Below are 27,546 nucleotides of genomic sequence, written 5' to 3'. Positions count from 1 at the left end.
TGGTTGAATCTGCAGAAAGGTCAGATTTCCAATACAGCTAAATTTAAATTGTTCTGCTTTCAAAGTTGGTCCATTTAAGTGTAACCTAGTAAGTAACACTTGACCTACTGTGTCATTATGCTATTTGGCATGACCTACTGTGTCATTATGCTCTTTGTCATTTCTTCCATACATTACTTTAATCTCTGTAGATATTTATTCATACATTTCCTTCTACGATTTTTTCCTTTGATGTTTGAAAAAACAAGGGTGTTGATGTTAAGACAGTTGGCATCCATAAAAAATCAAAGGTAGTTCCAAATGCTGCTTGGTCACTTGAATTCTCATGTAGTCTAAAATAATGAATGCTGATGCCATGTTTTGAGACTTAAACGTCTTTGCCCCTATTATCATAGTCCATTAGGGAGAGGATGTTTGTCTCCAAATATATATATATATATATATATATTTTTAACATATATAATTGGATTTTGCATAACCTCATTCAAGCTGTCAACAAGTCCCCCCTCAACCCAGATGACACAATTTATATCCATAACCTTCCACCATAGCATAATACTTCGGTAGCTTTCCCGCAATATTGCAGTATTTGCAGTGTACAACAGTATCAGTGCTTTGCAGGCATATCTACCTGTTACTTGGGGTAAAATGTCTAACCCTCCCTCCCCTTCCCCCGCTGGTGTGGTGTGACAGTAGGCCTAATGTGTCTTTTGAGCCCATGTAGGTGAACAGTGTAGCTTTCGTGTGTCTGTTGTTTTTAGTGATCTCCTCGTCATGTCCTGTGGACCTTTCTTCTCATTATGAATCTTCGTGGTAGTCTTTCAGGGTCATGACTAGTGAGTCCCAAGCCCACGCATTTTCCAATGTGCCTATCCCTTTATGTGCCTCTCTATGCAGTGTGGTCTCCTCACATTCTGCCCATTTCTCCAATTCCGTTTTCCAGGACGGCAAGGAAGGTCCTGTACGGTGTTTCAATTTTTTCGAGATTTCCCTTTTAGCTAATAACAGCCCCAGATCCTGAAATCTGCTGGTGGCTTTGTTCTAAACAGTGCGTGAAAACCAGTGTAGTAGGCAATGAGTGGGTGTGAGTGAGATAGGTTTTCGATAATTTTGGCAAATCGTTTTACAACCTTTGTCCAGGATTGGTTTGGAACAGGAAATGTCTACAGCATATTGACAAAGGACGCCCCACCTCTCTACAGCGGTAACAAGCTGCTTCTTGTTTGTTAAAATATCTATTAATCCTTTCTGGGTGTAAGTATGCTCTGTGTAGGATATAAAAATTGATGAGCCGAAATCTGGCATTTCTGGAGGTTCTGGTCTCAATCTGCCTCTTATATAGAGGTGACCAGTCTGCCTCCCACTTGATCCGTATTCCATCTATGGGCCTGAGAGTCTCCATTTGCAAATGTCGATAAAGGCAAGTAACTGCATTCACTGTCCCAGGTGCTTGTAGGACATAAGAACAGCATGCATGAGATCGCGGTTCTGCATCTCCCATTCCCCAGTAGCTAAGTGTAAGTGTCAGTGCTGCCCCATGGTTCAGGAATTGACCTCCCAGTCCAGTAGATTAAATTCCGCGCTGAACGTCTCGAAGGGGGTTAGGATCCCATCCCGGAATAAGTCACCCAGTTTAGTTACACCTGTCCACAGGCCGTGCCAGTTCCAGCCCCCCTTCAGTAATGGCAAGACCGAGAGGGGGAGTTCTGGGGAATATGGCAATTGAGTATCTGCGATTTTTTTTTTTTTTAAATTATTTATTTATTTTTAATTTTTATTTATTTATTTATTCCCCCATCCCCCACCTGTCCCATACAAATGCCATACTAAGTGAAGTTAGTTCTTTAAAATAGGATTGGGGCACCCACAGAGGGAGCGTTCTGAAGAGGTACAATAATCGTGGTAGTGCCACCATTTTCAAGAGAGCAATTCTGCCCGTCAATGATATGAGCAGTGTCTGCCAAAAGGCTATAGATGTCTTCAGGTTGCGAAAGCCTAGCCCGTAATAACCCTCAAACATGTCCTGAGCAGTTAGATATATTTTGACCCCCAGGTATGATAGGCTACGGGGCTCCACCTCCAAATCCCTGGGCAAGTCAGCTGGGATCTCATTTTCCTCAATAAGGAACAATTTTGTTTTGGACCAATTCACTTTAAGTCCTGAAACCTCTGGAAAGTGGTCTAACGGGTATTGCGCCCTCCGCAGATCGCTTCCTGTGTCTCATAAAAATAGTAACAGAATGTCAGCGTACAATGCAATATGCTGTACATCTTCCCCCTCCTAGGATTCCCTCAAATTGTGCTCTCTTCCTGGTTAACGCTGCCAAGGGCTCCATGGAGATAGCGAAAAGCAAGGGGGATAGTACCTCGCTGTACCCCAGAGCCCTCTAAAATAGTCTGTCCCGTCCGCACCCTGGCTGTGGGTCTAGTATATAAGAGCTTTGTCCAAGCCACAAATCTGTCTGATTCCCATATGGGTCATGACTTCGTAGAGGTATTCCCACTTTCCCACTCGGCTATTGAGTGCCTTTTCAATATCTACAGATAATATAGCAGCAGTTGCTCGCTCATATGAGGTATCAGCTAGTATAGCCATAAGATGTCTGATGTTAGCTGCCGTGTTGCGTTTGGGAATAAAACCTGATTGATCTGGGCGAATTAACTTGGGCATAAAGGGGAGAAGTCAAGAGGCTAAAATACTACTCAGGATCTTATAATCGACATTCAGGACGGAGCGTTGTCGGTACGCTCCCACTTCTGAAGTCTCTTTCTCTGGTTTAAATAACAGGATGATAACTGCTTCTCTGCTAGTCGGTGGCAGGTGACCTAGTGCATATGCCTTGTTAAACATCTCCATGAGTCTCGGAGCCAACTCATTTGAGTTAGTACTATAAAATTTGATCGGTAGGCCCTCCGATCCTGAAACTTTGCCTCGGGCCATTCTTTTAATGCCCCTGTACTTCAGGTGCAGTTATTCCTTCCCCCAGTGTTACTGCATTGCCAAGCCAAGTCTTTCTGCTCGATCCCCTTCGTTATGTTGCCGTACAAGATAAGCCTTATAATCAAAGGAGCAGAGCCGCTCTGTGTTCTCCGCCACTTGCTCCCTGACCTCCTGCAGTTGTGGCTCTAGTTCTGGGTGTCCCGGTCTATCTGACTCTAAAGAGCGTAGTTTAATTTCCGCATCCCTAATGTCCTTTAGCAAGGTGGAGCGAACCCCCATCCAAAGGGCAGATTAAACAATAGTTCTATCTCAGTGTAAAACTTTTTAGGGGTGTATCCAGGCAGCGGTCAGCTCTAAAAAAAAAATCAAGCCCCCACCTAGCCTCAAACATTTTTTGCTTGCACCATCTTGTAGCCCTCCATCATTGGGACATATATAAGACATTAGAAATGGCTGCACTCGGCTCTTCAGGGGAATGCCTGAAGATTGTACGTCCCCGTAACAGGTATTTTATGCTCACGCATCTCCCCGGATGCCCTCCAGGCAAGGCGTCGGAGGCGTGTCCGTGCCCCCAGCGATCACCGGGACCCAACCGCTAGCCGGGCCCCCTCGTGCTCCTTCCTTTCACTCCTCTCCCCCTGTAGGGTTCTAGTCATTCCCGGTGAGGGTGTGTGGTAGGGGGGAGGGGCACCCCAGATGCAGCGTTGGATCTCCCCCCTTTCTAATATTTCTCTTCTTAGTTTGGTGGTCCTCGGGGAGTGGGGGGGGGGGGGGGGGAAGAGGAGCGGAATGGCAGGTAGCCCAGAGGAAGAAGGGAAGAAGGAAGAAGGAGGAATAATGGAGGAAGGGAGGAGGAGGAGGAAGGGAGGAGGAGGAGGAGGAAGGGAGGAGGAGGAGGAGGAAGGGAGGAAGGAGGAGGAGGAAGAAGGGAGGAAGGAGCAAGGGAGGAGGAAGAGGAAGGGAGGAGGGAGGAGGAGGAGGAGGAAGAAGGGAGGAGGAGGAAGGGAGGAGGAGGAGGAAGGGAGGAGGAGGAGGAAGGGAGGAGGAGGAGGAAGGGAGGAACTCATCTTTAAAACTAAAGTCTTTCTTTTTCTCAGTTGCTAGTTTTAATTTCTGGTTATAGTAACTTTAGTCTTCCCTTTACTTTATCACAAAAAAAATCTCTTCTGAGATTGTTAATCTTGCACTGACTTGCAATGAAGCAACATTTTTAAATATGTTTCTTCTACATTAACACTGCACAAAGGACTTTCCTTCTTTGGCCTACAACTTGTATGATTATTTCTTCACTTTCTGTACTCACTTCATATGCTTTCTGGCTGCTTCAATGTTTTGCAGTTACCTCTATGTCCACATTGCTTACACTAAAACGTCTATACTGGAGAGTTTTTGTCATTGACAGTGTACTTTACTGCCCCAGAACTATAGCATTTAGCTTGAAGCATTTTCACTTGTACGTTTTTTGGTCTAGGTCTAACAGTCTGCATTCTTTCTTTGATAACTATGTATTTTTAACTTCTCCACACATGACATGCAGTATACTAATTTATTTTCTATTAATAATAGCTTACTGAGTGATGGATCATCCCTCTGCCATAATTCATCCTTCGCCTTTTCTATGTTACATCATAACCTACATGTATCTCTTATTCTTTCCTGCATTGTGTTTCAAGACGGGCAGAATGCCCCAGTTGTCCTTAAATCAGTTCTGTAATCCTCTTCTGACTCTCCATTCGTTTGTATTCTTTCATCAGAATGGAGCCTCTCTAAAATTGTGATTACTTTTGGTAATAATGTAAATCTAATTTTTTTTCCTGCAAATTCCATGTTGATTTAATCCACTGGTTTTGATACTAGTCAGTAACACCCAGCTTTTACATGAGTTAGTTAGTTTGGAATGCAGTAATCCAAATACTTACTTACTCTTTATTGAATAGTGACGTTTGAGACTCAAGACGTAATGTCTTTTATTTCATTTTATAGATGCTTGTTCCCTTACTGTAGATTGTGGTGCACCAACTTCTATTTCACTGTCACTTATGTTTATGTAGGTAACCTACCATCTTGTGTCTGAGCTTGCACAGCTCAGGGTCAAACGAGTGCACTGTGATTGCATTGTTGGAAGCCTACCACATACACTCTAGTGGTGGGAGTTCTTTTCAGTAATATGCCAGCAGTATGACCTCTGATAACTCTGTGTGATGATGATGTGTGACGATGAACGGTATTTTCTGCTGAAACATGATCAAGCTTACTACTCAGCTCATGGTCCATTTTCTGAAGCGTGATACGGAGTCGGAACTCACTAAGTTCATGAAGAGCCCATCTTCTGGAAAATGTGATGGAGCCCGCAACAAATCTGGTGGAACCACCACTTTCAAAGAATGCGATGAGCTGTAAAACTCTTCTTCAAATTAGTTGTTACTATTGCGAGAAAATGCTGCTTGTCACATCCCACAATGCAGATCCTCTCCTTTCCACCAATGCAGACCTCTCCTTTCCAATTTTAGATGTGGTGATCTTGAGGCAGAGTTTTAGTAGGAGAGCTCTCCTGAATAGATTTAAATGCTTAGTTAATGTAGAAAGATTAAGCCATTTACATTTCTCACTACTTTCCAACTAGTCTCTCAGCTTCGAAGCAGTTGCAGGGTTGATACCAAACCAGTGTTCACACAAATAGTCTGCAATCCATTTGTCTGTCATTTACACAAATGATTTGCCTTCCAAGAATGCTCGACTTCATTGTTAAGTAGTAATAAATCTCTAGTGGCTCTAGACTTGAGTTTGTAACCCAAATGTTTCTGCTATATTAAACGCCTCTGTCTTCATACTCTACAACCTTCTTTCTTACACAACTCTTTTGAATGATGCACTTTAAGGATCCCAAGTAGCATCATTACTTTCTGAGACTCACTGTTCATTTGTAGAGGCTAGGATATTGCTGTAACAGTTACAGCTGCCTGACATGAGCAGAGATGGTGGGGTGATCCGGAAACCCTAATAATAGACAACTGAGATCTGAACATTTTGGAGCCTTTGAACTAGGTAAAAAGAGGAAGTCGAAGGTAAAGTGTACTGCAGTAGGTGAAGCGTGCACCCAACTGTTTGAAGTACTGTAAAACGAAACTCTGTTGGGAGATAATTTTATTTTTTTATTTTCTTAAGGCTGCTTTCTTCACTTTAAGATCTTATGAGTCTTGTTCAAGCTTAAAGCGTAGGTTGCGAACAGAGGATACTGGTCAGGGACACAGTGCCAGGGTAGCCGGCCATCAGTGTGCAGATCAAATAGAAAGGAGTCACCAAGGACAGGAAATTCTTTCTTGTCTGAATTCATTTCAAGATAATTGCCTGCCTTTGTTTATTACCTGCCTCTTTCATACTGTCAAAAAAGGTTTGGAAACATAAATGATGATGGTTTACTAAATGAAGAAATATGAAAGTGTCAATATACCTCTCAAAAAGGGACATTGATGTTTACAAATGCTGGGACAAGTGAAAAGGCACACTGAAAGGTAAATGTTCAGCGGGATAAGCATAGACATCATGACACATCATCCAGAAAACCCTTCACCCTGCTATTTCTAAAGTTGAAACTCCTATTAACACAGGCAAAAGGAAAATACAGGGAGTGCAGAATTATTAGGCAAGTTGTATTTTTGAGGATTAATTTTATTATTGAACAACAACCATGTTCTCAATGAACCCAAAAAACTCATTAATATCAAAGCTGAATATTTTTGGAAGTAGTTTTTAGTTTGTTTTTAGTTTTAGCTATGTTAGGGGGATATCTGTGTGTGCAGGTGACTATTACTGTGCATAATTATTAGGCAACTTAACAAAAAAAAATATATACCCATTTCAATTATTTATTATTACCAGTGAAACCAATATAACATCTCAACATTCACAAATATACATTTCTGACATTCAAAAACAAAACAAAAACAAATCAGTGACCAATATAGCCACCTTTCTTTGCAAGGACACTCAAAAGCCTGCCATCCATGGATTCTGTCAGTGTTTTGATCTGTTCACCATCAACATTGCGTGCAGCAGCAACCACAGCCTCCCAGACACTGTTCAGAGAGGTGTACTGTTTTCCCTCCTTGTAAATCTCACATTTGATGATGGACCACAGGTTCTCAATGGGGTTCAGATCAGGTGAACAAGGAGGCCATGTCATTAGATTTCCTTCTTTTATACCCTTTCTTGCCAGCCACGCTGTGGAGTACTTGGACGCGTGTGATGGAGCATTGTCCTGCATGAGAATCATGTTTTTCTTGAAGGATGCAGACTTCTTCCTGTACCACTGCTTGAAGAAGGTGTCTTCCAGGAACTGGCAGTAGGACTGGGAGTTGAGCTTGACTCCATCCTCAACCCGAAAAGGCCCCACAAGCTCATCTTTGATACCAGCCCAAACCAGTGCTCCACCTCCACCTTGCTGGCGTCTGAGTCGGACTGGAGCTCTCTGCCCTTTACCAATCCAGCCACGGGCCCATCCATCTGGCCCATCAAGACTCACTCTCATTTCATCAGTCCATAAAACCTTAGAAAAATCAGTCTTGAGATATTTCTTGGCCCAGTCTTGACGTTTCAGCTTGTGTGTCTTGTTCAGTGGTGGTCGTCTTTCAGCCTTTCTTACCTTGGCCATGTCTCTGAGTATTGCACACCTTGTGCTTTTGGGCACTCCAGTGATGTTGCAGCTCTGAAATATGGCCAAACTGGTGGCAAGTGGCATCGTGGCAGCTGCACGCTTGACTTTTCTCAGTTCATGGGCAGTTATTTTGCGCCTTGGTTTTTCCACACGCTTCTTGCGACCCTGTTGACTATTTTGAATGAAACGCTTGATTGTTCGATGATCACGCTTCAGAAGCTTTGCAATTTTAAGAGTGCTGCATCCCTCTGCAAGATATCTCACTATTTTTGACTTTTCTGAGCCTGTCTTTTGACCCATTTTGCCAAAGGAAAGGAAGTTGCCTAATAATTATGCACACCTGATATAGGGTGTTGATGTCATTAGACCACACCCCTTCTCATTACAGAGATGCACATCACCTAATATGCTTAATTGGTAGTAGGCTTTCGAGCCTATACAGCTTGGAGTAAGACAACATGCATAAAGAGGATGATGTGGTCAAAATACTAATTTGCCTAATAATTCTGCACTCCCTGTAGTGTGAGAAGAAAATGTTGCACAATAAGAGCTAAATCACCTCCAACGATAAGTCACCTTTAAAAAGCATTTGAAATATTCCCTAGTATGTGCCATAACATTTCTTTTTGGTTGTTGATGTACTTGAGGTGACTTCTGTTATCTGTAATGATTATAAAAGTTGTCCTCGGGTGGTGAAGAAAACGTGTGGCTGTGCTTGGTTTCATTGGCTTGCATGATGTCCTCGCTTAAAAAATAATAATAAAAAAAACAAGTTCTTCAGAGAACAGCTAGTAATGTGAACCTTTTCTTTCTGTATAGCAAAATTCTTGCCCCTTAAGACAATGTTGGGACCAAGATATGATGACCAGGTACCGGAGGAGAATCGTTTTCATCCCAGCATGCTGTCCAACTATTTAAAGAGCCTGAAAGTAAGAACACTGTACAATTTATTACTTCTGAATTTGGTCTTGTATCTATAGTAGCTGAGATATTAGTACATTAGAGTTTGGTTCAAGAAAGAATTAATTGGTTGTGGGTATTTGCTGGTGTTAGCAATGTAGCGCTGGGGAAAGTTTACATGGAGTTCTGCATAATATGATAGAGGAGGAAGAACCTACTTCTGAAATTTAAAGCTTGAAGCCCTGTTGAATCATTCCATAGCTGTGGATGAATTAGTACGATAAAGCCAAAACGATTTGATTTCCCAATGCCTGTTTAACTTGTATTGTTGGCTGTTCTAGCTGCAGACTACTGTACCTGTTGAGGTGCCATGCAGTGTGTGACATGATCATTCATTGCTATTCCAGTCACATCTCTGTCAACATGAATATGAATCTTTTGATGCTAATCAGATTTTCTAAGACCCCAAAAAGCATTATCACATTAATTTGAGATTTGAACCTCATTTCAAACACACTAGTATAAATTTCCAGACCAACTATAACGTATTCCTTCCCGCATACCCACAAATGCTGCACACCCAGATGCAGCGTCAGCATCTCATTGCAGTTTCTATTGTGAGTAATATCTTCTTCTCTCCCCCCGTAGATGACTTCTGTTTTTAATTGTCAGTGATTTCTTGTATCCTAAATAGCTGGAGTGCTTTCGAGTGTGGTGGAAAGATTCTTCCCTAGCTCTCTTTGATTAGACAGTAGATTGGGGACGACCAGACCTTTTTAAGTTGCTTATGTTTTTGGTGTAAATCATAGGTTATGTTTTTAGGAGCCAGCATTTGCAACAAGTTGTGGATCCAGTGTAACAGGAAAGGTATTTCAACCTGCTTCTAGTGTGCTGCCATGAGGTGTTTCGCTGTCCCTAGCATATGATGCGGTAATACCCTCTGGGTTTTACATCTATATCTGCACTGTGGCTCAGTCCATGAGTATGATGGTAAGGTTGGATGGGTTGGGGCACCCAGCACTTTTGTACCTGGAGTACAAACTTTTTTCCAAAATATCTGCAGAAGGTCTTCATACCTACCTTACAGCCCGAGATCGATCATTCATCATGAACATCACGTCACAGTCCTTAAGGCAGCATGGTATGCAGTACTAATTGACCATTAATTTACAGAAAGCTGCTCTATGGTTACGTTCAGCCAGATACCTTCCAATTCTCTCTTCGATATTTCTCTGGTCAAATCTGTGGACCACTTTTCTTGTTAGTGCTTGGGTTGTTGTTTACTCTGCTTCCAAAGAAATATATGTAGTTGGGAAATCGGGACCCAGGAAGCCCTGATCTCAAAATTTGTTCTAGAGGGATGAGGGGCTCGATAGCTGATTTGTTATCTAGATGGAAAACCTAGTGACTGATTTACAGATATGGCAGTCTGTTTCTGCCTGTGACCTGGAAGTCGCGTTTACACATTGGAAAGTACTTAATGTGTATACATGTATTGTGTCTATATATGTATGTGGTATTTGTGTAGCATAAACCTATCTAAAGGGAGTAGAGTGCTGCATTAAGGCAAGGATAGAGTCAACAATTGATTTTAGAGGCAGCTGGTCTGTGCACTTAAAGCATTATTATTTAGATTTCTTTAAAGATGGCTCTTCAAATCTTTCCTGAACTGGAGCAGGGGTTGAGTCCTCCTGATGAATGTTGTTCCAGTTCCTTGTTTCATAGATGGAAATGGCCTGTTGCCTTGTTTTTTCTTTTTATGCTTCCTTGTCTCCACTTTGATACTGTCCTGGCTGCAGGTGTTCCAAGAGCCACCAGAGGCAGTCAGCCAGAAAGGCAGGGGTGCAGGTAGTGGGGGATGCCTTTGTAAATGCTGAAGCTGTATTTAGAGATTATTTAGGTCAGCAAAGGGAGCCAGTGGAGTTAATCAAAATGGGTGAAGATGTGATTGTATTTCATCAAGACCAGGATGACGTGTGCTTTAGAGTATAGGATGGGACAATTTGGAGAAATGGGGGTGGTTAGTGAAGAGTTTAAGAGAGCTTGGAGCAGAGTATTTCCATCATCTAACTACAAGAGTATGAAGGCTTGAACAGCAATTCTGAAGTTGCTTCCTGTGAATAACAGTTATACCTTCTTCAGTAGATAGATTGAATAACAGATAGTCCTTGTTTTCTTGGTAATGTGTTCCTGGAGTGTGAGGCTGGGGTCCAGGGTGAATCCAACTTATGTGGCACTGGGTAAAAGTTGGCATTTTAATTCACCACATTTTATTTAATTATGACATGATTGCACCATTTGTTACTTTTTGTGTGTTTGGCAAATAGGAATACTGCCTTAGTTGAATTGAGCCTCAGGCAGTTGCTGGACATCAAGACCTGGATGCGATGCAGACAGTTTTGGTACTTTGGATGTCTGGAGCACAGGGCACTTTCAAATTGAGTTGTGTATTGTCAACATTTTGGTGAATTTTGATGCGGTTATTCATGATTAGAGGCCTGGGTGCTCCAATTAAATAAAGGTTGAAGATAAAGGGAGACAGTATAGGACTCTATGGTCTCTGCAGGTGAAGGTGATCATCAGGGACCTGGAGATAACTAATTTGAATGAACTGGTGTCAGTTGGAAACGTAGGAGAACCATTGAAGATCTTTGCCAGTGAATCCCATGCAAGACCAGGGTGTTTAAGAGGGTGGAAGGTCATTGGTGTTGAAGGCATCTGAGATATCAATAATAGGAAGCATTGGTCATCTTTATCTGTGGTCAGGAGAGCATACTCTGTGATAGGTAAGGTAGCATTCATGCACTGCAGCATTGTCTAGAGGGAAATCTGGTAGTCATGCAGGGGATGGTTGGTGTTAATCTTGGAGTTTACCCTACACTGCTTTTTTTCCAGTGATCTTGCCAGCGAATGGTAAGTGAGCGGTGTGCCAGTAGTTACCAGGTCATCAGAGCCTAGTTTAGGTTTTGTTAGGAGTTGGAGGTTCTGGTCCATCTTAAGAGCTTCACAGATGCCTTGATTCAGCAAGACATTGACAATGGTGACTAGAGTTCAGGGAGCATCCATAGAGAGTGCTTTGATGGAAAATGAGGGTAAGACATGCTGTCATACATACCGGTCCATTGATGTGCATCATTAAACCTTTCTCCAGGCTGAAAATGATCCTCTTCAAATGCAAGGGAGAAATCAAAGTTGGAGTGGATTGACATGTATGAAGATGAAATTCAGGTGTGTCCTCATTTCATGTTGTCCCAGAGTGGTATAAGATTTGGGGTACGTAAATCCCTTTGGGCCCAAGGGATATCTCAAAAAAGTTGCTTTAGCTAGAGCTCGCTTCATAAGGAGCCACCTCTTTTTATTCTCTCTAGCTGACCATTCTGCTACAGTGTACAGGTAGACTATTGTTAGAGGCCAGGATGTGTCCAACGCCCATTGCACTTGTGGAGAGGAAAGGTCCTCAGTCCAGTCCAGATAATCCAAAAATAATTGTTGAACGGCTTTGAGATTGAGTACAGGGGTAGTCTTTGTGAGAAATCTGAATACACTGAGTAGCCATGGGAGTATATTCATTTTATTACATTAAAATGAGTTACCTGTGAAATAAATAGCAGTTGCCGTTTGGTTAGGTCCACTTGATTTGAGATTATATTAAATGGCAACTGTCATGCCACTCTCCCACTGATTTTGTTAACCTAGGATCCAGATATTTATTTGAGGCATGTGCCCATTGAAGTGGGGCCAAGACATTTAAGGCCTGGGCTCGTCCAGGGTAGATGTTCAAGATCTCTAAATTTTCTTTATAAAATTGAAGCCTGACAACTCTTTAAACTGTTTTAGTATTCAAGTAATAGCCGAATATAAGTCTCATGCTTCAAGAGGATGGGTAGGTCTGATTCGGAGCTCCAAGGCTCCAAAGCTGCAGCCATTCACCTCGAGCGTGTTTCAGACACTGCTTAATTTGTGCTTGTTGTTTCCGGTGCTGAGCACCAGCACTTATTTGTGAGGGCCGGGGCTTATTTTTATGCCTCAAGCGTTTGTTGCAAGCAAGAGACACATATGGGAAAGGCGGAAGAAGGAAAAAGCGGAAGGAAAAAACGGAAGAAGGAAAAGCATCATGAAGGGAGAAAGTAGAAAGTTGCAGGATGAGCTGAAGAGGCAGGGGTGGCCGTAAATGGATTGGAGAGGCCTGAGATGGCTTCAGGATCACGCTGCCTCAGTATTCAGTGCTGGCAGATTTAATTACAGCAGCCTCATGTTTAAGAGAAAGGCTTTGAGCACTGGCACCTCTTTATTTACAAATTAAGCACTGGTTTCAGATTTTAGTGGATCAATGGTAAGGGCAAGTAAGAGAGGAGTAATTGCTGTCTCCTTTCTGAGGGAAACCATTCAACACTAATTTTCACCAACATTGCTTGATAGCTTGCTACTATACAGTTTTTCATTTGTGGCGCAGTTGTACTTTATCAAGGGTAGTTAAGAAAAAGTCCCAGCTCACTGTATTGAATACTATGTCTGTGTCTGAAGCAATAAGGAGAATTGGGATTCCTTTCTTAGGTGCCTTCTACACAAGATGCTTAATCTTCTGTCCCTGCCTACCTAGAACAACACCCACCTGATCTGGGTCAGCAAAGAAAGGCAGTACTTTATTAGCCTTGTCTCAATTTGAGTAGTGCTGTGTGTCTTTAAGGCTTAAAGTATTCACTATTTTGTGCGTGGCTTGGTGAGCAGATACATTTTAGCCTCTTGCATCAATTGTCATCGTCCCTGAATGTGAAAAGGAGGTAAATAACTTGGTTAGTGACCAAAAAAGCTAGTCAGCAAAACGTTTATGTAACAAGGCTGTAAGTCCATCTGGGTCAGGAGTTTTATTAGTTTGCCTTTTGCGAAAGAGCCATCTTTTGGTTCTGTAGGCATGTCCATCTCCATTTGCCATTCTGGTGGGTAGTTGGTATCAGCAAAGAGTCAAGGAACCTAACTCCAGTAGGTCTGCTGTGAGTTGAATTTTTAGGAGCTTTCCCTCCCTTTTACTCCAGCTCCTAGTGCTACACCTCTCTGTGTTGTCATACATGCATCCCAGTACATTCACAGGGATGTCAACTTATTCTGTTTCTTCCATACTCTAGAGTACCTTTGACCCAGGCCTCCAAGCTATTTCATGGTTAATGTTTGTAACCTGAGATTGAGATTTCCGACATTATAGGTTGCTGCCATCCCTGGATGAACCTTGTAGATATGAAAACATAGTCATTTCTGGTATTTGACCTGTGAGTAATAGGACTAGACTTTATCTACTGGATAAAGGAACTGCTAATTAACCATCTGCCAAGTATCCATCGACCAAGGCCTTCCATTTGGAAGCACACAGTTCTAAGCTTTGCTCGCATTGTAGAAGTAGTGAGCAGATGTGTGTCATGAGGAGGGTAATGACCCCTTCCTGGATCTGCAGTTGGGATTCAATCTTATGATCTAGAGGGGTTATCAACAGTGTTGTTGTTTATGAAATGGACATTTGTTGGAATTGTTGTACGTGTTTTTGAACGTCCTGAATCCTATTGAGTGATATATTGGATTGTAACAGTACGGAGTTGTCTTATTCATTAATTGAAGGCTGTATAATATGTACGCATCATATATCAAGATGGCAGCATTCTAACTGGGCTCCATCGGCCAGAGCGACCATCCGGCAATAAGTCCCGCTCTGCTACCTGCAATCTACCGGTATCGGGCTATGGACAGCCTACCAGTCCCTCTGCACTTGGCGATCACGGCCGGAGCCCACCACAGTGCCTGAAGGGTGAGCTCCAGTGGAAGCCTGCCTGTGCCAGGCTGCTGCCTGTGATCTGCGGCTCCTGTGGTGAGACAGCTGCCTATGCCCTCGCATGTGAGGGTGGTGTGCTGCACACTCCCTGGCAGTGGCTGCCGAGATCGGGACCGGGGATCTTGGCAGTGACGCGAGCCAGGGATTGATGGCTGCGCTTATTGGCTGGCTGGCTGCGCTTATTGGCTGGCTGGCTGCGCTTATTGGCTGGCTGGCTGCGCTTATTGGCTGGCTGGCTGCGCTTGCTGGCTGGCTGCGCTTATTGGCTGGCTGGCTGCGCTTATTGGCTGGCTGGCTGCGCTTGTTGGCTGCGCTTGTTGGCTGGCTGCGCTTGTTGGCTGGCTGCGCTTGTTGGCTGCGCTTGCTGGCTGGCTGCGCTTGCTGGCTGGCTGCACTTGCTGGCTGGCTGGCTGCGCTGCGCTTGTTGGCTGCGCTGCGCTTGTTGGCTGCGCTGCGCTTGTTGGCTGCGCTGCGCTTGTTGGCTGCGCTGCGCTTGTTGGCTGCGCTGCGCTTGTTGGCTGCGCTGCGCTTATTGGCTGGCTGGCTGGGCTTATTGGCTGAAATGTGGAACTAAGGCCTAGCCCCAGCCTGAACGTCTTGCATTTTTCTCATTAGCAGTGGATGAGTCACATGAGCACCGGGCCAACAGGAGGCTCATTGTAGCAGTCAGTCACACAGAGGTGCCTTGCTTGATCCCCTCCCCGTTCTCGAGCCCAGTAAGTGCCGTGTTTATGTACTGTATGCTGCCCAACAAGCAAGGGACCTCTCCGTAGAGGCAATCCTTATGACTGCTACATCGGTGCTGGCTTTGTGATGCCCTGAGCACACGTTCATTTCTCCCCCTTCCCCAACTGGCGCCATGTCTCCTGGTGGGCAGTGAGAAGAGAACCTATCAATACCAGCCAAGAGTGGGCCCATTGTACTACCTTGGGCCCACTCTTTCGGTGCATCATTGCTGCCCTATGTTGTGTAATTTGAGTGACTGGCTTTCCCCCACTCACCAAGAGCACATCAGATGCTAAACAGCAACGCCTAGCCTTTAAAGCCAAGACCACTAGTTGGTGAGAGATGTGAACAGCCAGCTGATGGTGAGAGATATGAAGAGTGATTTCTCTTGCCCCGCTGCTGAGGATTTTAAAGCACTCTTGCTAGAGATGAAAACAAACCTCATAGCCATTGACTGTAAACTAGATTCTCTCACCAGATGCAAGGATGACCTGAAAGATCGCATGGCAAGCAACCTACAAGGCTGATGAATGCAGAGCAGTGTATCTCTGTGTAGAAGACATACATACTCAGCAAGCCAAAACGTTAGAAGAGCCAAAACATTAGAGGGACTAAAGAATGAAGACTTAAAGGTGAAGTCTAAAAAGAAATAACATGTGCATCTTTGGCATACCTGAGTCTACAGCGATGGGACCCTCAGAAGACTACATAGAAAACCTAATGTTTACAGTGTTTGCTGCTGACCACTTCTCCCAGTCCTTCATGATCGAGTGGGTCCATTGGTCTATGGCCCCCCGGCCAGTACCAGGAGCACCTCCCAGACCTATCATTGTCAATTTTTAAACAACAGGGATCAGCTGCTTCACTTAGCCTGTGAAGCAAAGGAGAACTGCTATGAGCCAATGTGTTTTTCCTGATTTCGAACAAACTGTGCAAGATGCTCGCAATAAGTTTTTTTCTTGTTCAAAAGAAACTGCAGGAACATGGCGTAATGTACACCATGCTTTACCCAGCTAAATTGCCCTTTTCCTGAAAGGGAAAGCCTAGAATCTTTACTGAGTCTGCTGCAGCACTTCCTTTTCTGAAAATGCACCCTCCGCCAGAGGGAGCAACCCCTTCTCTTGATAGCGCCAAGGACGGTTCACTTCTTGATGAAGTGGAATGAATGACGTTATGTGCCACATGTTATAATTTATGCTACCTATGCTATGATGGTTATTTGCTCTCAAGCTATCTATACAAGTTTGGGTCTCCTGATACTCCTATTGTTATTATATGATTGGATGGCTACTGATGACTGAATCATTGCTATAGTTTGTCCTGACTGATCCGTGCATGTTAACGCCGAGTGATAATAATCACTTTCTACTATTATGCAATTGCATGGCTGATTGTTTTTCTTTATAGGTACTCTTGCTGCCCCCTGCTTCACTATTATCTGCACTATGTCAGATAATTACATGTATATCTTATCGCTTTATTTCAGTTTTGTCAGTTTCACAATGTTCTGGGATCTTACTAGGAGCTTGGGTCTTGGTGTGGGTGGGTAGGGTGGGCGGTGGAAGGGTTGTTCGATATGACAGTGAGTTTTGGCAGTGTTCTGGCATGAGGCTTGAACGTTGCACAGACTATCCTGTCAGACTGGAGTTCTTTAATTTAAATGGTACACAAACCTGATCAAAGTGTTCATTCAATGAGGATTATCACCTGGAATGTCCGAGGGCTTAATATCTCAACTGCCAAATGTTGGATGTCATATTTTTGTAGGAAATGTACCTACTTCCTGTGAGGGAATTGCATTTTTTTCTTCTTAGTCCTCCTACTCTAGAGGGGTGGCCATCATTATTAGAAAGTCATCACATTTTTCGGCACCTCATGACTCTTATGGAACCTGAAGGTCAGTATTTGTTGGTACAGGGTCTGATCGAATGTACGCATGTCGCACTAGTAAACGCATATGGACCTAATACGTACGGTCCTATATATATATTTTTTCCAATCTGTGCTCAAACACTGCTTGGCAATCGACCCTTGTACGATTATTTTTGGGGAGGGGACCTAAACCTTGTCTTGAATATTGACCTAGACTGTTCAGACCACTTTCAGCATCGCCTCACTAGGGCTCGCCCTGCTTTCTTAGATGCCATGACGCATTTTGACCTAGTCGATCTTTGTCAATTGCCACATGGGATGTCTTGTGAATACATATTCCACCCCTCTGTACATGATACTTCATCTCAGCTCGAGATCTGGGTGGGGTTGTGGAATGTGGGGGGTGGACGAAGAATTTCCAGCATCTGGCGAGAACTTTGTCAGACCACCCCTGGTGGTACTGCGAATTGTCTTGCCTAACAAATGTGCTTGAATGCTACTGTGGTACCGCCAACCCCAAAACTTATTAGATACTGTGTTTCAGGAAGAGATGCAGACTGCCATTGGGGATTATGTTGCAGTAAATAAGGACTCCATAATCTTGGTTGCCACTTCCTGGGAAGCTTTGATGGTGGTTATCTGGGGAGAGTGTATTGCTAAAGGTCATAGTATATTTAAATCTATCAGAGGTAGAGTCGCTACACTGGAGTGATATTTTTAAATTGAGCCTAAGCGTACGACCTCTTGTATACTTTTAAGTATACTTCTTTTGTGGACTTCCAGCTATTTAATTTGTTAGTTTCAGTGTCATTTAAAAATCCTTGCTTGCTAGTGGTCAGTCATGCCTCTTTGTCCCTCCTTCTTCTGTGTGGGATCAGGGACCAACCACTGTATAGTTACGATCTGGTCTGTAGGGGGCTTTGTTTTTTTTTTTTTTTTTAAACTCTTTGATTCCTGCTCCTGTACAGGGAAGCTTCCCTTTTTAATTTGCAGAGCACTTTTCCTCTAAGCTTAGCTGTTAACAAGGCGATAAATTAGGCTGTTATCTTGGTCACATTTGGTCTTTGTGGCCTCTCTCTACCCTCTCTCAGCTGCCTGGCTCCCGCCCTTCCTTGGGGTGGATTTTCTTTACCAAATGTGCCTGCCTATGTGCTGAGAGCAAAGGCAGAGGATTGCTTATAGACAAGGCACCCAGCTCTACCAGGGCTCCGCAATCATTAGAGACAGTGCCCACTTTTGCTCCTTACTGGGATCCCACTTGCACCTCCATCAGTGCACCTCAGTTCACACACTTCAAGCCCTCAGCCGTGCCAGAAACCCCACACATGCTGTCTGCCAGAGCACCTCAGTTCTTGCATTCAGTACACTCTGCTGCTCCAGTACTGGGACCTTGGGCGCAGCTTCATCTTTGCACCTCAGTTCACACACTCCAAGCCCTAAGCCGTGCCAGGAACTCCACACATGCAGTCTGCCAGAGCACCTCAGTTCTTATAGTCAATACACTCTGCTTTTACAGTACTAGGACCTCAAGCGCAACTCGATCAGTGCACCTCAGTTCTACCCCGTGAGGTCACTTCTTTTCCTATACTGGGACCCTGCTCACATACAGTTCTATTACAGCAGCTCAAGTCTAATAATCAGTCCCACTGTCAGGCCAATACTGTACTCAGAAGAGCAAAACTTGGCTCAGACAGTGCACCTCAAGTCTAACATCCAAAGTCACTGTTGATGGAAACCACCAGAATCTATCAATTCTAACATTCAGTACACATTTCTTCTCAGTACTAAGGCTCACCCACACATTCAAACACAGTTGTGTTTTCATTTCTCATTCTTTCTTCTCCTTATTTAATTTCTTTGCGACCTCTTCTCTTTCTTCCTTTTGTTTGTTGTATTCCTTTCGCTTCTCTTTTTCTGCCCCATGTGCTATCTCCCCTGAGGCCTCGTTATCAATGGAGCAACACGTGCAGTGGCCACCGGTGTCCAGAGACCTATGGACATCACTCAACTCTAATTACTGCTGTATTTTCCTACCGAAATTGCAACCATTTTCTTTTCTTACTCCTGGGCTCATGACACATTGGTGCTACGCCACTTGTCATTTCCATCTTTACTCTGACTCCCTCTTTCCTTTCCCCCTCCTATCCGTCCCAAATAATAATTTTGTTATGTTTGAAGCATTAAACTCTAATGCCAAAAGTTTATTTCTGATAAAGGTTTATATGATAACTGTATATGTTTTAAGATAGAAGAAGGTAAATGGAAGTGCATTAGTTAAATGCTGGGCCACTGGACTTATATGGCAGGAAAAGATGAAATTATGAGGCAGGGTTGACCAATTTATGTGGCAAGGAAAGTCCGGTTATGAATTTAAAATGCCAGTAGCTCTTACTCAAACTCAAGAAAATGCGCAACCTATTACATTGCAAATGTTTGTTGTGCCTTGGAACTCCGCTATGAGGCGACTAATGACAATAGCCTTTTAAAACCCCATATGTTCTTTCCTACTGGAGGGTCAAGATGTGCCTGACAGAGAACTGATATGTCTGAGTAGACCAGGAGGTATGGGGAGGCATACAGGCCGGGGCACACACTTATTGCATTGCTTAAACCTAAATGGGCTGCAAACTTTCACATTGCATGAGTACATCTGAAGGGCAATCTTTGTATGATCCGTCTGACCTAATGCAGGAATTTGTCATCTACCAGCTGTTGTACATACCTCACTCATGGGCGACTCATGTAGATATTGCAGCCTATGAAAACAAGCTAACCTTGGCATGGATTGATCAGAAGGAGTGTGATATTCTTTGTAAGCCCCCTTCTGTGGCAGAGATTTCACAAGCCATTGAACAATGGAAAAATAAGAGACCGCTGGGAGCGATGGCCCCCATTTTGGTAGTTGTATACTACGAAGAGGCCTTTCAGAAGGGACAACTGCCCTTGACTATGTGGGAGTCCATCTTAATCGCCCTACTCAAGCCAGATAAACCTCTGGATAAATGTGAGTCATATCACCCCCCCCCCCGGCATCCTCTTATCAACATTAAAAGCTAAATTCTTGCCAAATTACTGGCAAACAGGCTGCTCCGTTGGTGTCGCAGCTGGTCTGCCCGGAGCAGTCTGGCTTTATTCTGGGCTGGTCCACAGTGGACAACTTTTGCTTGCTCTTTGCCCTTACTCATCAGCTAGACCCTCGTTTACCAGTTGGAGCTGCTTTTTAGATGCCACTAAGGCATTTGATACCATTGAATTGGCTTTCTTGATCCCGGTGCTGTCTAGGCTGGGGCTAGGTGGTGTGTTACTGAAATGGGTTCAGCTTCTATATACCACTGCTTTGGCTAGACTGCACATAAATGAAGGTATGAATGATCGGTTTAAGATAAGAAGGTGCACGCGACAGGGATGCCACCTGTCGCCTCTTCTTTTTGCTCTCGCTGCAGAGCCCATGGCATGAGCTCTGTGAGAATTTCGTTGTAGGTGTGGATTGAATATGGGATTTCGATTTATGCTGTTAGCAATTTTCACCAATGATGCGATGCTGGTGGTTAAAAACCCAGCATTTAATCTGAATCCCATCATTGAGGAAATAGTGGAGTTCGGTTGCTTGTCCGGCCTCTGGACAAGTCTGTTATGGTCCCTGTTGGAAATGTCCCTTTCAGCAGGATTATCCCCAAACTTTTGACTTTATCCTCCTATTTTCTTGACCCTCTTTTTGTTGGCTTTAGGACTCTGGCCATTTTACTACTGCTAATCACTTCTAAAGTGCATGTGCTCTCTCCCCTACAACGTGGTAAATTGGTTTACACCTGTTTGGCTTATTTAATTTACCTATAAGTCCCTTGTAAAGTTGCACACCATGTACCCAGGGCCTGTAAATTAAATCCTACTAGTGGGCTTGAAGAGCAGATTGTGCCACCCAAAAGGTAGCCTTTCAAACTTAACTCTGGCCTGACACTGCAGTGCCTGCATGTGCAGTTTACTGTTGCACTGACTTGGCAAGTCAAACTACTTGCCAAGCCCTAACTTTCCTTTTTACTACACCTAAGTTGCCCCTAAGGTAGGCCCTTGATAGTCGTATGGGCAGGGTGCCGTGCATGTAAAAGGTAGGACACATGTCTGTGTTCCATGTCCTGGTAGTGACAAACAGCCTACTAGTTTCTCACTACTGTGAGTGCTGCTCTTCTCATAGGATTGCATTGGAAATGCCCTGACACATGTCTAAGTGGTATCTTCTAATCTATAAGGAGTAGCATGGGCATGTTTAGTATGTTTGGAATGGTAGTGAGCAATGCCACTTTTAGAAAGTGGACATTTTTCTGTGCTTATAAATGTAGTGCTTTGCACTCTGACTCCAATCCACGTCTGGGGCAGAGTGATAGCTCCTTTTGGTGCATACTTTCTAGACAGCCATAACACAGGAAGGGCTTGGTGTGACAGAAGAGGCATCTCCTTATTGATAGCTGTCCTGAGCTGGAGAGAGGGAGGGTTGTTCACACCTTACATGTGAATAGACTGTGTTCTACCCGCACGCAATGGACTGATTACCCTGACTGATGTCTGGAGACAGAGCTGGATTTAAAGGGTGTTGTGCTTCACTTCAAAGGGCTCTTTTGAAGTTACCCCTTGAACAAAGGCAATTCTGAGTATAAGTAGAGGGTCTGTAGCCCCCTGATTTGAGAGCACTTTCGGAACTGGGACTGAACCCCTGTCACAAGGACTGCTGGACTGCACAAAGGACTCCTCTAGACTAGTCTTCTGATTTTTTGCCCTGTTGCCTGGTGTCTGCTACGTGGCCCAAATGACTCATCAGGATAGCTTTTCTGTGTGTTGCCCTGCTGCCACCTACTCCATGACATCTTTCTACCCAGACACTGCGTGGACCTGGAACCAGTGCTGCTTAAGGGGGCTGTTATGCTGCAAGGAACCACCATTGGACTGACCTGCTGTTGAGCTGACCTGTGGCCTGCTGAGCCACAAGGAGGACCGCCTCTTTGCCTATCAGGACCTGGATGTGCCGGCCTGTTGCCAGCTCCCTACATCTGCCCCAGTTGTTCTTCGGGGTTTGGGTGGTGCGTGTGCCCTGCACCCCTGTTTTGGCTGTTAAGTCTGCATCTCGCACGGGTGGAGCACTGTGCCCAGATCTGCCGAGTGTGCACCTGTTCATCCTGGGGCTGTGGCCCTTGATTAGCGCAGGGAGAGCGTTATCTGATTTTCCCCTGAACGGCCCTTTAGCGCATCAGCCCAGGAAGGAGTTGTGTGTGCATAGCAAGCCCTCCAGCCTGGGCTGACCGAGGGCCCTCTAACAGTGCAGCCTGGGGAGCATTGCCCACAGTGTTACCGGGAGCGCATAGAGAGCGCTTCCTAGCTCCCATTGTAGGATGGTTCCCCCCCCCTAGCCGAGGGGGACCGTTTCGATGACTGCCAGAGAACCGAAGAGGTCTCCGTAACCTGCACCTTCCTGTATAGAAAGTGCAGGTGCCCTGCAGTCTCAGTGTAGAAGGTGTTGTTGGGGATTCTTGGAGGAACTACATTCCACCCTGATGATTTTGTCCTCATTGTGCATGCCCATTTTTTATGAACTGACTGCCATGTTTGGGTGACATATCTGTTCTTAGGGTCTGCCTCATATGCAGAGAAAGGGTGTGTTCATAATGACCTATGCAGTATAGGAATGTTTTCTGCCATGATGATGATCTGATAACTGCTGGCTTAGTAGAGTATTACTGATTTATGTTGTTTTTGGTCTAGTGTTTTATGCAATACAGTTAATTTTTACATCAGTTGTGGAGTTTTCTTTGTGGTGTATTTATTATGTCACTGGGCTGTGTGTGTCGTGCAAACGCTTTACCCACTGCCTGTGGGATAAGCCTGACTGCTCATGCAAAGCTACCAAGAAGGTGAGCAGGGGTTATGATGAGCAGGGGTTATGATGAGCAGGGGTTATCTTAGTTGTATAGCTCCCTTGCCCTGACGGGAGTGGTGGTTACTGCCTGGCTGAAGATCCTCCCAGGCCAACCAGGAACCCCATTTCTAACAGTCCCCCCGACAAGTTTTACCACCAGACCCGATGTACATTATCAGTTGAAATGGCAGACTGAGCCTGTAAGATACCTAGGTATGCCTCAACCATGCAGACATCCCTACTATTATCAGAGAGAACTATGGGTGTTAAATGGAGGTCCTGCAGACTCAGGTCGATCGCTGGATCATCATCCTCCTGTTGGCAGGCAGGATAGCCCTGATGATTTTTTTTTTTTTTGCCCAAGCTCCTTTATTCCAAAACATTCCTTTAAATAAGGCTCTTTGTTTGCTCAACTGTGCTCCCTCATGATTAAACTGGCCTGGGCAGGTAGACAATTATGTAATGGGTGGTATACACTGCAGCTTCCATATCATAGAGGAGGTATTGCGGCCCCTCATTTCGAGGTGTATTACATGATGGCACGGGTGCAGTTTATCCACCACTGGTTGCATAATAGTAGGGAAGCCCCTCATGTTGTCATTGAGCAAGGCCTAATCTCGCCTATTCCACTCCATGCCGCCCCATATGCCCAACTTCCTTGGCCATCCCATGAAATTGACATGGTCAAATGCACTGTTCCGCCTTGGAGCAGACTGACCTTTTTATGCAATGTCCTATTGTCATATTCCCCACACATACCCATTAGGTATTACTACTTGCTGAAGCTAGATTGTTCCCCTGAATTGTTGCTGTTTCTTGGGCAGAAATGCATTAAAACACTAGATGATTTATTCATGGCACACAAGTTTAAGAGATACCAAGAATACGTGGGTGACTCCCTCGCCACTCTGCTGGATGTTATTACCTACAGTAAGCTTTCCCATGAGGCTCGCTGCCTCTTTGTCATGTTTCCAGAGAAGCCTCCAGAATGGCTGGTGTTGGCGGTCTTGCTCGCTACTCCACAACGATTTGAACACATAACGAGATTATACACTGCAGTGATGGACTTCATTATGATGAAGTCCTCCAGGGACGGCCTGCTGTGGGAAAGTGACTTTGGTCCTAACATATCTGATGAACACTGGCGATTTTGTTATCAACAGACAAGGAGGTATCCCCTAAATGTAGATGCTGTTTAATTCCTTTTTGATATTTACACAGGGCGTACGTCTCCCTGGTGGACCTCACCCACTATTATCACCCTGATGACAACAAATGTAAACCATGTGGGGCTTGGAGAGCAGACCTTTTCCTTCTGACATGGTCCTGCCTGGGTGGCCATGTTTTGGAACCTGGTTTATAGTGGCGCTGCTTGACAAGACATGTCCGTTCTTTCTGACTCAATCCTATTATACTCATGCTTGGTTGTGTTAAAAATGTGGCTAAAAGTCTCTGCATGTTTACTGTCCGGTGTCTGCTCCTGGGTAAACGGAGAGTAGCCATGAAGAGGAGAAGTAGAAATACACCAAAATTTCAGGACTGGCTGAAACACATGTCCTTATGCAAGGATTGGTCGGTGACATATGCTTTAACTTTACCAATGGCTGCTTGCCACGTGACTTTTGGGACCCATTGCACTCTTATATATTTATGCCAAACCCTGAATAAGGACTGTATTACTCCAGCGCTGTTATTGTTTAGGTCTGATATCCCAAGATGCTCTGCACTGCTTTTCCTGTCTGGAACTCTGTAGTTCTATGCAGTCACACCATGGTACACTGAGATAATATTGTATTCTAGAGACCACTTTTGGGCTTGATTTTTATGGTTGAACTTGCCCTGTTTTTTTGCTTCCGAAATGATCTTTTGTGCACTATATATCTGCTCATGCAATATCATCAAGCCATGTCTTGCCTTGCCTTGCCTACATGTTGTGTGCATTAAAGTCTAATCAACTTTCATAAATATATATATTTTTTTTAAACCAATAATAATCGTAACACAGGTCGGTGAAGCCAACCCCTCTGTAGGGCCTTATTTGTGGTCAATGTATTCACATGGGGAGATATATATATATATATGTTTGATGGCATGTGTAGCTGCAGATACACATGCTTTGCACATCCCGCCATCTAGTGTTGGGCTCGGAGTGTTACAAGTTATTTTTCTTCGAAGAAGTCTTTTCGAGTCACGAGATCGAGGGACTCCTCCCCTTTCGGCTCCATTGCGCATGGGCGTCGACTCCATCTTAGATTGTTTTTTTTTCCGCCATCGGGTTCGGACGTGTTCCTTTTCGCTCCGCGTTTCGGTTCGGAAAGATAGTTAGAATCTCGGAAAAATCGTCGGTATTGTTTGCGTTCGGTATCGGGTTAGTTACAACAGATCGACACCGAATTTTGAAGAGCTCCGGTGGCCCTTTTGGGGTTTTCGATCCCCCATAGGGGCCTGGTCGGCCCGACCACGTGTCTCTTCAAGGCTAATGGAACGGACCCCATTGCGCTTCTGCCCCAAATGTCACAACAAGTATCCTTATACAGATCAGCATCTGGTCTGTATCTTGTGTTTGTCTCCAGAACACAAAGAAGATACTTGTGAAGCATGTCGAGCATTTCGGTCGAGGAAGACATTAAGAGACCGAAGAGTGAGAAGACTACAAATGGCGTCCGCGCCGACAGGACAAAAACACTTGGAGGAGGAAGAAGAAACCTTCTCCATCGAGGATTCGGACTCTGACGAGGTCGATTCCGAACAGACGCAGAAAACCGTGAGTAAGACGTCGACACACAAAACTCACGGAAAGAACACTAAAGCCCAGGGGACGCCACCGCCAGCAGGCCATGGCTTAACCCGAAAAATAGGTGACCGATCATCGGCACCAAAAAAGGGCACACATGTGTCGAAGACATCTGACTCCGGTCGAGATACCGGCACAGAGCAGACTCTACCCCGAGACAGCGGGTCAGAGCAAGTTCGGCACCGAGAGGGCGGCAACAAACCGATTTGGCACCGAGAGACCAGAACGCCAAAAATTTTAAAAGTGTTGTCGGAGCCGAAAAAGACAGCGGAAAAAATTTCCATTCCGAAACATCCGGTCTCGGAACCGAAAACAGGTTCCTACACAGAGGAACAGGGACTGTCCTCACAAATGCAAGGACATAGGTTCGGACAAGAACTAGAGTCAATGGAGCCAGACTACACTCAGAGAAGGCTCCACATCCAAAAAGACACAGGGAAGATAAGTACTCTTCCCCCAATTAGGATGAAAAGAAGACTTGCCTTTCAAGAAAAAGACAAGCAGCCACAGGCAAAGGTGGCAAGACAAGTAACACCGCCACCATCTCCACCACACTCAACGCACACATCGCTGGTAGCCACTCCACCACTGATGCAGTCCCCAACTCATACTGTAATAAGTCAGGATGATCCCGACGCATGGGATCTTTATGATGTGTCAGTATCAGATAACAGCCCAGACTGTTATCCAGCGAGACCGTTGCCACCTGAGGACAGTACAGCCTACACACAGGTGGTGTCAAGAGCAGCGGCGTTTCATAATGTCACCCTGTATGCAGAGCCTATTGAGGATGACTTTTTATTCAACACACTATCCTCCACACATAGCCAATACCAAAGTCTCCCTATGCTACCTGGAATGCTAAAACACTCCAAACAGGTGTTTCAGGAGCCTGTGAAGGGCAGGGCTATAACTCCAAGGGTGGAAAAGAAATACAAGCCACCGCCAACAGACCCTGTATACATAACGCAGCAATTAACACCAGACTCTGTGGTAGTAGGGGCAGCTCGCAAGAGAGCGAACTCACACACCTCGGGAGACCCACCACCTCCAGACAAGGAGAGTCGCAAGTTCGACGCTGCGGGGAAAAGGGTTGCAGCACAAGCGGCCAACCAATGGCGCATTGCCAACTCACAGGCATTGCTGGCGAGATATGATAGGGCTTATTGGGACGAAATGCAACATTTCATTGAACACTTACCCAAAGAGTTCCAAAAAAGGGCACAACAGGTGGTGGAGGAAGGACACAGCATTTCGAACAATCAAATACGCTCTGCAATGGATGCAGCGGATACAGCTGCTAGGACAGTAAATACAGCAGTGACCATAAGGAGACACGCATGGCTGCGTACATCAGGATTCAAGCCGGAAATACAACAAGCCGTGCTGAAAATGCCATTTAATGGACAGCAGTTGTTTGGGAGGTGGACACTGCTGTCGAAAAACTTAAAAAGGAAACTGATACGGCCAAAGCCATGGGCGCACTCTACTCCCCACAGAGCAGAGGCACATTTCGTAAAACACAGTTTCGAGGGGGGGTTTCGAGGACAAAGCACAGAACCCTCAACCTCACAAACAAGGCCCACTTATCAGAGCCAATATCAGGGGGAAGTTTTCGGGGACAATATAGAGGGGGCCAATTCAAAAAGAGTAGAGGGAAGTTCCAAAGTCCCAAAACTCCTCAAAACAAGCAGTGACTTCCACGTCACAAATCCCCAACACATAACACCTGTGGGGGGGGAGACTAACCAATTTCTACAAACATTGGGAGGAAATAACAGACACTTGGGTCCTAGCAATTATCCAGCATGGTTATTGCATAGAATTTCTCAAATTCCCTCCAAATGTCCCACCGAAAACACCCAATATGTCAAAACAACACATGGATCTTCTAGAACTAGAAATCCAAGCATTGTTACAAAAAGATGCAATAGAA

At 44.7% G+C, this 27,546-nt stretch overlaps 1 protein-coding gene across 1 annotated transcript in view; it reads left to right on the top strand.

Moving 5' to 3' along the window:
* The window catches only part of RNGTT (RNA guanylyltransferase and 5'-phosphatase), a 1,492,790-nt gene that overhangs the window by 12,526 nt on the left and 1,452,718 nt on the right, over positions 1 to 27,546 (top strand). Inside the window, exon 2 of the mRNA XM_069235480.1 lies at positions 8,415 to 8,524. Within this exon, the coding sequence (XP_069091581.1) occupies positions 8,415 to 8,524 (110 nt within the window). The remainder of the gene's footprint in view (positions 1 to 8,414; positions 8,525 to 27,546) is intronic.

Source organism: Pleurodeles waltl, chromosome 5 (genome assembly GCF_031143425.1).
Source record: "Pleurodeles waltl isolate 20211129_DDA chromosome 5, aPleWal1.hap1.20221129, whole genome shotgun sequence".
Taxonomy (NCBI): domain Eukaryota; kingdom Metazoa; phylum Chordata; class Amphibia; order Caudata; family Salamandridae; genus Pleurodeles; species Pleurodeles waltl.
Note: the sequence above shows the minus strand (reverse complement) of the source record. Positions and strands in the feature narration are given on the sequence as shown.